The sequence below is a fragment of the Octopus bimaculoides genome, chromosome 11 (genome assembly GCF_001194135.2).
Source record: "Octopus bimaculoides isolate UCB-OBI-ISO-001 chromosome 11, ASM119413v2, whole genome shotgun sequence".
Lineage (NCBI taxonomy): Eukaryota > Metazoa > Mollusca > Cephalopoda > Octopoda > Octopodidae > Octopus > Octopus bimaculoides.
Genome location: NC_068991.1, coordinates 65,657,768 through 65,669,632, shown reverse-complemented (window position 1 = coordinate 65,669,632; position 11,865 = coordinate 65,657,768). Strand labels below are relative to the sequence as shown.

At 36.8% G+C, this 11,865-nt stretch overlaps 1 protein-coding gene across 4 annotated transcripts in view; it reads left to right on the top strand.

Moving 5' to 3' along the window:
• LOC106870962 (ras-related protein Rab-4B) overlaps window positions 1-11,865 on the top strand; it is a 134,944-nt gene that overhangs the window by 110,615 nt on the left and 12,464 nt on the right. For 3 of the 4 annotated variants that reach the window (XM_052971904.1, XM_052971907.1, XM_052971908.1), the window contains 5 exons: window positions 3,643-3,757; window positions 5,456-5,518; window positions 7,563-7,717; window positions 8,981-9,076; window positions 11,176-11,613. In XM_052971904.1, the coding sequence (XP_052827864.1) occupies window positions 3,643-3,757; window positions 5,456-5,518; window positions 7,563-7,717; window positions 8,981-9,076; window positions 11,176-11,285 (539 nt within the window). In that variant the 3' untranslated portion in view covers window positions 11,286-11,613. The remainder of the gene's footprint in view (window positions 1-3,642; window positions 3,758-5,455; window positions 5,519-7,562; window positions 7,718-8,980; window positions 9,077-11,175; window positions 11,614-11,865) is intronic. The other variant, XM_052971906.1, reaches the window with a different exon arrangement.

Here is an 11,865-nt window from a genome sequence, read left to right as displayed (position 1 = left end):
AATTTCAGGTCTTGTACCTAGAGTAGAAAAGATTACTTATATTGTGTCCTGGCTGTGTTGTATCATAAGTCTATTATAATATGAATCAGTAGTCATACAGCGTCATGAGTTTGCTCTGTAGAATCACAAATCTTTCATGTTGTGGCACTATGAGCTTGCTATGCTATAGTACCACATGTTTACTACACTGTAGTACTTAAAAACATGTAGTAAAGAGATGACATGCAACCATGTTATTACAATATCTCTTTACAATACAGACTTAGTTTTGACTATTTATCTTGTAAGTACCTCTTTGGTAGTGAGCATTTATGTGTATATGGTGAATAGTTACATGTTCACTGTACATGTGTAAAATGATGTCTCAACTTTTCTTTTGTTTTTCCAATATTCAGCAAGTTTCATGTCCAATCGCTTGGTTGATTTTTATTCAACTCTTAAGCAGAAATATTCTTCAGTTAAGACAAAGATGGAGATGTAAATTGTCTGTATATGAATGTGGAAATAGTTGAGTTAGACACATTTTTGTATCACCATTTGGACTCAAAACCACTTTTGGCAGTGGCTGTTTTTAATGCAGGAAACTGGCTTTTATTCTACACATTTTTAAATTCAAAAATTGATGCTACCAAACTACTCAGTTACCAAACCTTATTTATCTGCTAATTTATGGTACAGATGGCACTACTGGTTCTACAGACAGGTGACATCTGAATTGTGTTTACTGTGTGTACTCTACCACAAGTATTGCATTCTCTTGCTATATTTTTATGTATTTTTTAACTAAATATTCTTCAGTCTCTGTCAGTTGTTAACAGGTATTTAACTGACATAATCCAAACTATTTAAGCCACTGTCTGCTTTGAGAGAAATAGCACAAAAAAATGTGATGTACTGAACAATGCTGTCACCAATCCAACTGATTTACAACAGTTCTTATCAGAATGCTTATTAAAAATAAATATGCCAGGCATTGTTTTGAATTTTACTGTCTGCCATGCATTGTTGTAAAAGAGAAGCTGGTGACGAAATACAATAGTGATTAGCATATTCATGTTCAAATCTGCCAGAACATATTAAGAATAAATGTAGGTATGGGTATGCAGTAAGAAGTTTGCTTTCCAACTACATGGTGCCAGGTTCAGTCCCACTGTGTAGCACCTCGGGCAAGTGCCTTCTACAATAACCTCCTGCTAACCAAAGCCTTGTGAGTGTATCTGACAGACAGAAACTGAAAGAAGCCCATTGTGTGTGTGTGTGTTTGTGTGTTTCACCACTGTTTAACAACCAGTGTTTGTGTGTTTACATCCCTGTAACTTAGCAAAGGCGATGTCCCAGCAAGGGCAGAGTCTATGACTGGGACAAATAAAAAGAAAAAAGTAGGTTTTGAATCTTGCTGTTTACCATGCATATGATAATTCATTACAGAACATGTTTCTCAATTAGGTATGAATGAAAATTTTTTGTTTCGATAGTTGACCAGGTCCCAATTAGACCTTCATCTTCAGAAGAGTGAACTGGCTTCAATCTTTAATGACATATGATTGGTTGCTGGCACATTCAGTAATGCTCCCAGCTTCTCTTCTCAGATGTATGTAATTTAGAGGTGTTGGTGGGGACATGGAGTTCGCTCTATAGTGCATACTCTTTTGTTCAACAAGCAATTCACCACATATGTAAAAATGTTTGAGTTATAGAAAAGAAAAAGAACCTAATCTGAGACTAACTTCAATTAAATTTAAGTAAATCTCAAATTTTAAACAAGTTGCTCACAGTGTCATGGAGAAATCATTCCAAGATGTTCAAATAAAAGGATGCTTTTATTTATTTAGCCTAGAATAGAAGAGAATATAGCTAGATTGGATTTCACTTATCTGTATAATACAAGTCCAAGACAGCATAGTTATTGCATTTGCTTTTGTATGCAAGATTCTTTTAAGCAAGATTGGTGTGTATCTCGCTGATCTAGTGACCAAAATTTTTATAAGTTTACTCAACTTGTTTGAAGATATATATGTTGGTCATCAAAACTGATGAGTAAATGAAAGACAGTCTCCTTTTAGAACTTTTATCAGATAAATTTAAACAAGGATGATTATATAAATAAACATTCAGAGGCTGACCACGATCATATACTATATGAACTTATTATACAATGGCTTACTATATGGAAATTATTGGACACAGAAAGGTAAGAACGCAAATATGAACATGTGTAAGTTGGGTAAGAACTATTGCAAATACTAAAAATTATAGAGATAAACTCTTTTACTCTTTTACTTGTTTCAGTCTTTTGACTGTGGCCATGCTGGAGCACTGCCTTTAGTCGAGCAAATCGTCCCCAGGACTTATTCTTTGGAAGCCTAGTACTTATTCTATTGGTTTCCTTTGCCGAACCGCTAAGTTACGAGGACGTAAACACACCAGCACCGGTTGTCAAGCGATGTTGGGGGGACAAACACAAACACATACACACATACACATATATATATATATATATATATATATATGTATACACATATATACAACAGGATTCTTTCAGTTTCCGTCTACCAAATCCACTCACAAGGCTTTGGTCAGCCCGAGGCTATAGTAGAAGACACTTGCCTAAAGTGCCACGCAGCCACTCCTACGCCTATATAGATGAAAGAATACAGGAAACTTCTTTGTTGTGAATACATGGACCCTATTGAGTACCAGAGGGGGCCGTGCTCACAAACCCATTTACACGCATACAAGACACATACGCACACACATACAGATACAAATATACACACATATACAGACACAAATACATGCAGATAGAGATACGTACTGCAGGAAGACAACATGGAATAAGCAAGATAAGACACGAGACAGAAAGTCACTGAAGAAGTCACAGAATGTCCGACAAAAGAACTTTGACAGGGAAACTGAAAATATTAATAATAATCCTTTCTACTGAAGGCACAAGGCCTGAAATTTGAGGGGAGGGGGACTAGCCGATTACATCAAAGTTCTTTTGTCAGACATTCTGTGACTTCTTCAGTGACTGATCAATGCTTTGTGAATGAATCTGGTAGACAGAAACTATGTGGAAGCCTGTCATATATTGTGTGTGTGCATGTGTTTGTTCCCCTCCACAACTTGACAACCAGTATAGGTTTCTTTGTCTCCGTAACTGAGCAGTTCAGCAAAAGATACCAATAGAGTAAGTATCAAAGTTAAATAAATACTGTGGTTGATTTGATTAAACCTTTTAAGGACTGAAACATGAAAAAGATGAAATAGAAGAGATGTAACTAATCCTATTAGAATATTTTGAGTTCAAATCATAACTAGGGTGGATTTGCCATTCATGCTTCCTGGACAAGTTAAAATAAATAACAGTTAAGTACATGAGTCAATTTAATCAGTCATACTTTGTAGCCTTGTGACTTATTAGAAATCATTATAAGAATATTTTTAAATAATTCTTTTTTTTTTCTCCATCAATATTAATGTTGTTAAATTGCTGATGTTTATACTTTTTTTGTCAGTGATAAATTTGTAGATATTTCTACTCTGTTTTTCTTAACTTGTATAATGTAATATCTTCTTGGATATAAAAAAAGAGAGAATTTATTTTTTATTGGAAACCTCTTCTTCCTAATGTTCTTGTAGTTAAGCAAGATTCAAACCATACTATTGGAGTTGAATTTGGAAGCAAAGTAGTGAATGTTGGTGGTAAATCTGTAAAATTGCAAATCTGGGATACAGCTGGACAAGAAAGATTTCGGTAAGTAACAGAGATTAGTTGATTTGAGTTTCACTCTATTAAATCAAGCTAACTGGAAAGGATTGACTAATGTATTAGTATTAATGAGGTAAGTGAAATGAAAGGATTTGAATCAGGAGTTAAAACTGAATTGATGATTTGGCTTGTGAGGATGACAACAAATGCTACTGAATGTTTTATATAGAAAAAGATTTGCTTATGAAGATGAGACATTTTACTGTGGACAACTAGGTTTTGTAGTCTAAATTCTGAGGGATTGTTTCTGGACTGATCAAATTGAGGAAGGTTAAAAAGAATCAAGCCGTTTTCGGGTTAGAAAAATATTGGTCACTTTCTGACCAATAAAAAATTATGTCATTTTACAAAGGGTTTCAGAGATAGATGTAAAACAGCTCTAACTGGGAACTGAAATCAAGTCATGTTGCCAAGTTTCATATATATATTGAGTAAATTTCTGAAATTTGTTTGTAAAACAGCAAGAAATTGTTGTCCACTTTATGTGTAGTAGTGGTAGTGCACATATTGCGACCATAATGTAAGATCTAAGTAGTTTGAGATTTCTCACTGACCACAACATTATAGAAGTTTAGGTTGATCTTGACAAATCCAAACCAGATATGACATCATCATTATCGTTATCCTTTTGCATCTGCCTTCCATGCTGGCATGGGTTGGATGGTTTGACCGGAGCTGGCCAGGTATAAGACTGTACCAGACTTCCGTATCTGTTTTGGCAGGGTTTTTACAGCTGGATGCCCTTCCTAACACCAACCACCTAGCAGAGTGGACTGAGTGCTTTTAATGTGGCACAAGCACAGGTGAGGTCAGTTTTGGCAAGGTTTCTACAACTGGATGCCCTTCCAAATGCCAACCACTTTACTCTGTGGACTAAGGATAAAATAAAATAGGGAACACAAACCAAGATGAAACTAAGGCATACATAAAAGTATTGGTGTCACAGATTATGATATGGCAAAGCAATGTTATTAGCTGATGTCCAACAGTTCATGTTCCAAGGATATGAAAAGTAGTTTATATTACAACTAAATGTAGTACATTGATAAGTTACAGCTCTGGTACTATGGGCATTGTGCCAAAGGATCACAAAACAGATTCTTCAACCTGAGCCAACCAGCAGGAGGACTGGGGATAGACCAAGAGCAATATGGTTGGATAATATCCTTAGCCTCAGTTAGCCATACTTGGGAATCCAACAGGAAAACAGTGATGATGGTTGTTTCTGATAGGGTCCAGTGGAGGAGGTACTTGGAGGGTTTTACCCACCCGTGACCCAGAAATAGTAGATGGTGAAGATGAATGTAGTACAGTTGAATTGTCTGAAGATATTAAATGCTTCACTAATTCCTGGCTTTACCATTTCCCCATATAAAATGGACAGCTTTTAATGAAAGTACCAGGTTGGATGCAGTGACAAACATTACTACCAAGCTTGTGAGGGTAGCAGTACTTCCAATCATCTACCTGGTGTCCAATCATCCAACCATTTGTATACTAACATTTGTCTACCATTACAGAAAATAGTCTTTCTTTTCTTTTTTACCCTCATCTACTTTATCTTGCCAGTTGTACCAGCTAGATATTGGGTAAATTCCAGAGGAAACAGACCACTGGATCAGCCAAAATAAATTTAATATAATTCTCTTGATGTCTAATCATCTGTTGACTTTTCTTTTACAGTTCAGTCACCCGGAGCTATTATCGAGGAGCTGCTGGTGCTTTATTGGTCTATGACATCACAAGGTTAGTAATGCTGTGTGTGTATGCATGTGCCATGCTATAGGATGCATCCTTTTGCCAGTCTTGTGGCCAAACACTTGTTCCTCTATCACCTTTTGTTTTCATTACATCCTCATAAATATGGCAAGTAGTAAAAGTATTGTTCTATATTTAAGAGATGAGGAATTCTGTACATTATTTACATTCAACGGATATCTGTCCTCATCTTGTTTGTTGTTAACACAACGTTTCGGCTGATATACCCTCCAGCCTTCTTCAGGTGTCTTGGGGAAATTTCAAACTGGGTTCTCATTCCTAAGGTATTTTTTTCGATACCTTAGGAATGAGAACCCAGGTTCGAAATTTCCCCAAGACACCTGAAGAAGGCTGGAGGGTATATCAGCTGAAACATGTTAACAACAAACAAGATGAGGACAAATATCCGTCGAATGTAAATAATGTAAGTAAAAGTATTGTTTCTAGTGCCAGGACTCATAGGGTCAGTTACTCAATTTCCCTGGCATATAAGTGACTGAGATCACAACATTCCCCTGGAGGGAACGCTAGTCAGTCGCAGGGTTACTCATTTACAACTGAGTGGACTGGAGAAATCTGAAATGAAGTGTTTTGCTCACGAAGGCAATGCACTGCTCAGTCCAGGAATCAAAACTATGATCTTGTGTTCATAAGTGCAGCACTCTTAACTCCTAGGCCACATGCCTTCACCCATAAATATGGTAGTTGTTACTTCATTACTGCTTTTTTCTCTTTTGTGGTGAAGTAAGTTCACAATGATTGTATTACATGTTATAAATCTCACTTGCTTTTAACACAGGTGTAGATGATGTTGAAGTAATCAGTAGTGTTGGTCATTGAATTTAGGAAGGACTTGGGTACTGTTTGATAAATGAAACTTTTTAATGGTGGTAGTAAGCTGAAAGTCAGTCCTGATTAAGCAGACCTAACATCAAAAGTATTCTGGCTGTGGACATTTTTTCTTTCTTTTCAGGCCTATATGTCTAGGACTACAATGAGACGGCAAGGTGTTAGGGTATAATTTATGGGAGATTTTGGTGCAGAACTGGCTGTTTGGTAAAATGTTTGCTTTACAACCACATGCTTCTGGGTTCACTTCCACTGTGTGCCACCATGGGCAGGTGTCTTTTATTATAGTCCCAGGCCAACCAGTCTTGTGAGTGGATTTGACAAAAGGAAACTGAAAGAAGCCTGTTCGTGTATGTGTGTGTGTTATTGTCTCTTTGCCTGGACTTCATGTGATAGTTGTAAATAAGTGTCACTGTCATATAAGTGGTGTCCTTCACTTCCAAACTTTCATAAAAACAATGTCTGGTCATAGGGAAGCATTTCCCTTCCTGGGAACTGGCAAGTTTTGGCAAGAGGAAGTATATCGAACCGTAGAAAATTCACCTCAGCAAATTCCATCTGACCCATTTGAGCACAGAAAAATGGACATTAAAACAATCATGATGATGATGATGGTGATGTTAATAAGAATCTTGGTTCTTGCTGTTGTTGCTTAGAGCAGTGCTTTGCAACCTTTTCTCACTTGCGGTACACTTACATTCTTTACAAAATTTGGCAGCACACCTGAACTAAAGATATAACTAAAAGTATAAGGAAAAAAATTATATTCGAGTTACACTGTGGCACACCTAGCCTCATCTTGTGGCACATCAAGTGTGCCACAGCGTACTGGTTACAGAGCCTCTGGCTTAGACCAATGCAAACCTATTAGAAAAAGTGTTCTAGCTATGACCTTCCCATGATCACAATAACCAATGTGTCATTCTCTTTTTAAGACAGTAGGTGTGATTTGATGGGGACTTGGCTGCTATTTCTAACAAGTTGGTAGTGATAATAATATTCATCACTGTGCCCAGGTCAGCTGTAATTCAGTAAACATATTCTCAAAGTTGTTCAAACTATGACCATCCTGTATTTTAATTAAACATAACTTATCTAAGACTATATTATCTTCCCTTCTTCCACAGCCATGTTTATTAAACTGAAAACCTCATCCTTAAGTGCTGTCTCTCTTATATTTCAGTCGAGAAACATACAACGCTCTAACTAACTGGTTAACAGACGCCCGCACACTTGCTAGTCCGAACATTGTCATCATATTGGTGGGCAACAAAAAAGATTTGGAAGCTGATCGTGAAGTAACATTCTTGGAAGCTAGCCGCTTTGCACAAGAGAATGGTAATGTTTCCCTCTTTGTTCTATCCATAGATGAAACCTTGATTGTTTAATGAAATTTTGCTTTTCACATATATATATATATATATATATATATATATATATATAGTTCATAAATGAGATTCAGATGTTCTCCATATAGTAGTAGTTTTGTCAAAATATTAGAACTTGAGCAGGTGTAGAAGCAAATGTAGGGATAAGCAAATTAGACAGATCAACAATATATAAAGTATATTAGACACGTGAAATACAAAATGTGTATATATATGTATGCATATAAAAAGTTCCAACTTATACAGAGTACAAATAATATAGAGAATTAAAGGTGTGTAGTCTGTGTAAGTTGGACCTTTCTATATGTATACATATATACACATTTTCTGCAGGTTTTGTTGCCATGATAAACTTGATATACCTCAACAAAATATAATTTCAAACATGACTTTCCTCAACAAAAGATAGGTCGGTATATAAAACTGTTTTCTGCTGTGAAAATTGATGGAATTTTAAATGAAAGGTGTTTATAATCATCCATCATCCATTTTGAATAAGATCATCATCATCATCGTTTAACGTCCGCTTTCCATGCTAGCATGGGTTGGACGATTTGACTGAGGACTGGTGAAACCAGATGGCTACACCAGGCTCCAATCTAATTTGGCAGAGTTTCTACAGCTGGATGCCCTTCCTAACGCCAACCACTCAGAGAGTGTAGTGGGTGCTTTTATGTGCCACTGGCACAAAGGCCAGTCAGGCAAGTAATTTATATTCAGGATATTGAAATAATGAATTCCTATGCTTTATAATGTTGCATAATTTTCTTCATATATTTGTCAAATCTATTTTACCAGATGGTATATTCCGAACAGTGTCTCAAATACACACACTAATAAACATAATATATATTTTCATGAGTTACTTATTAGTTTCATGCGATGTAAACAGTTCAGGCAGCCTTTTTAAATAGTCTGGTGTCTTTGCGCAATCCTCAGGCTGTGGCCACATGGCAAAACATGCTAAAAACAGGATATCTAATGACTGAGAGATCAACCATGCTTTTAATCCCAACTAAAAATAGTTTTGGTTCTAAAACCCACACTTTCTTCCAAAGAGTTATCTCTCAAATTATTATAGATCAAAGATAGAAAGATGTATTCACATGTAAAATTAATTCATATGGTTTCTGTTATGTCATCACTGCAGCTATAAAAGCTTCAGCCTCTGCTTTCGGCTTTACTAATATTGGGACTTGATTCTCTTTTTCAGAGTTGATGTTTTTGGAAACAAGTGCTTTGACTGGAGAGAATGTGGAAGAGACATTTTTGAAGTGTGCACGGTCAATACTTACTAAAATTGAATCAGGTAAAGGCATTGCTTAATCTATAACTGTATGTGTGTGTGTGTGTGTGTGTGTGTGTGTGTATCATCATCATCATCATACTGGCATGGGTTGGCTGGTTTGACTGAAAACTGGTAAGCTGGGGAGCTGCACCAGGTACCAGTCTGACTTGGTATGGTTTCTACAGCTGGATGCCCTTCCTAACGCCAACCACTATGAGAGTGTATTGGGTGCTTTTTACGTTCCACTGGCATGAGGGCCAGTCAGGCGGTACTGGCATCAGCCATGCTTGAGTAGTGCTTTTTATGTGCCACCAGCACGGGGGCCAGTCAGGCAGCACTGGCAATGATCACGCTCAAATTGTGCTTTTTATGTGCCACCGGCACAGGATCTAGTCAGGCGGCACTGGCAACAATCACACTTGAATTGTGCTTTTTATATGCCGCCGGCACAGTCAGGCAGCACTGGCATCAACCATGCTCGAATGGTGCCACCAGCATGGGTGCCAATCAGGCGGTACTGTCATTGGCCACAACAATGACTTCACTGGACTCAACAGGTCTTTGCAAGCGCAGTTTATTGCCCAATGATTGAAGGGTACTCTTAAATGGTCTGGTTATGCTGCACTGGCATAGGCCACGGTTATGGTCTCACTTGACTTGCCGGGTCTTCTCAAGCACAGCATATCTCCAAAGGTCTTGGTTACTTGTCATCGCCTGGGTGAGGCCCAGCATTCGAAGGTTATGCTTCACCACCTCATCCCAGGTCTTCCTGAGTCGACCTCTTCCACAGGTTCCCTCTACTGCTTTTCACACAGCTGTCCTCATCCATATGCAACACATGACCACACCAGCGCAGTCGTCTCTCTTGCACACCACATCTGATGCTTCTTATGTCCAACTTTTCTCTCAAAGCACACTCACACGCACTCTAGCTTGCACACACGCACATTCATTTGCTAGCATGCACATGTTCACTTACTTGCAACTGACAAACATACAATGAATGAATGAATGAAGATTAGCACATTTGAACATTTTATTGATATAACCAATAGAACTGTCACCTGGGTGGTTTGTTTAGCAAAACTGTTTATCACCAATACTTCAGATTCTTCCTAAAAGAAGGGGAAATAAATACATGCACACATTCTTCCAAGCTTCCAAGTTAGACTTGTGCTTGTACGTGTTCCAATAAAGATGATGACCTTCTACATGCACACTAACTAAAATGATTTTGAGGAGTTGTGTGTTCACTTGCTTGAACACCTCCAAAAGTCTGTCTTTAGTTTTCATCGTTTTGCATCAGACTCTATCACCCCTCACCTGTCTGTCTTGCAAGTCCTGTAAAGAAATAATGGATACTGCCTTCTGTCCTCACTAAAAGATTTTAGAATAAAAACAGAGTTGATTAATAACTAACTCAGCTCAGTGAGGTAGAGAGTTGGTTAAGAATGATCTTAGCTACGTTATATCTTTCTCAGTCTGTTTTGTCCATATTTTTATTCTCTTCCTTCAGTCTGTTTACATTGTTTTTGTTTGTTTGTAAAGTAACAAGCTGGTAGAATTGCTACAGTGTTGGACAAAATACTTAGCATCATTTCTTCTGGTTCTTTATGTTCTGCGTTCAAATTCTTCCAAAGTCAGCTTTGGTTTTCATCCTTTCAGGTTCAATAAAATAATTACCAGCTGAGCATTGGGGTCAACATAATTGATTTATTCTCTTCCTTAAAACTGCTGACTTTGTGCCAAAATTTGAAACCATTATGATTATTATTATTATTATTTTTGTCTGCCTCTTTTCACTAATAACCTTTTCATAGCCATATTTCTTACAAAATACTCCATTTATGTGTTTAAATAAATTTTTTAAGTGATCTAGAATTTTGAAGGATTACTAAAACAACAGGCTTTTTCACTATTTAAAATGAATGTTTAGAACATAACTTAAAAGATTCATAGTTATAATTATATTGGAAGAATTAAATTTAAATATGAACCCTCTACATTAATTGGTTTTGTATCGTAGAAGCAAAAATGGTTTCAGGTAAGTTATTGTCAAAAAGGTTAATCTATATCATTTTAAAATTTTCTCTCTCTATCTCTCTCTTCTCTTAATCCAGGTGAACTTGATCCTGAAAGAATGGGTTCTGGTATTCAGTATGGAGATGCTTCACTTCGCCGTCTGCACCGGCAACAACAACAGACTCAAAGACCAGACTGTGCCTGCTGAGGAAATTAGCATCGACACCTTAACATTCTCTGGCTGCTACACACCTGTCTTATTTACTTGTCTCGCTGCCAGCTAAGGTTCATTTTACTGAGATTCCTTCATACACTAATGCTACTTTTACTATAACTTCTATTAGGCATTGGTCATGATGCAAGGGAAGAACACTCTCTGTTGATAATTTGGAAGATAATTCAACCAGCCAACATTTAATAATAATGATAATTATATTAATGTTAATAATAACAATAATGATGGCAATGATGTAAAAGCAATTTCTACATGAACAAAACCTCCACTGTATTCTTTTTGTTTGCCACAGTCTGCAAAGGTTGATTATTATTATTATTATTATTATTATTATTATTATTATTATTATTATTATTGATTTTGTTTGTCTTTTGGTTCAGTGCTATTTTTACAATCACTGTTGTGTCATTATTAGCTGTATGTTGCTGCAATACAGTTTGTCAACAGTTTCTCTCTTTCGTTCCGACCTCCCCCTCTCATTTGTTTTATTTCTTCAATACACTAATACATACTTACAGAGCCACACCACCACATTATATAATATTTAGCATGG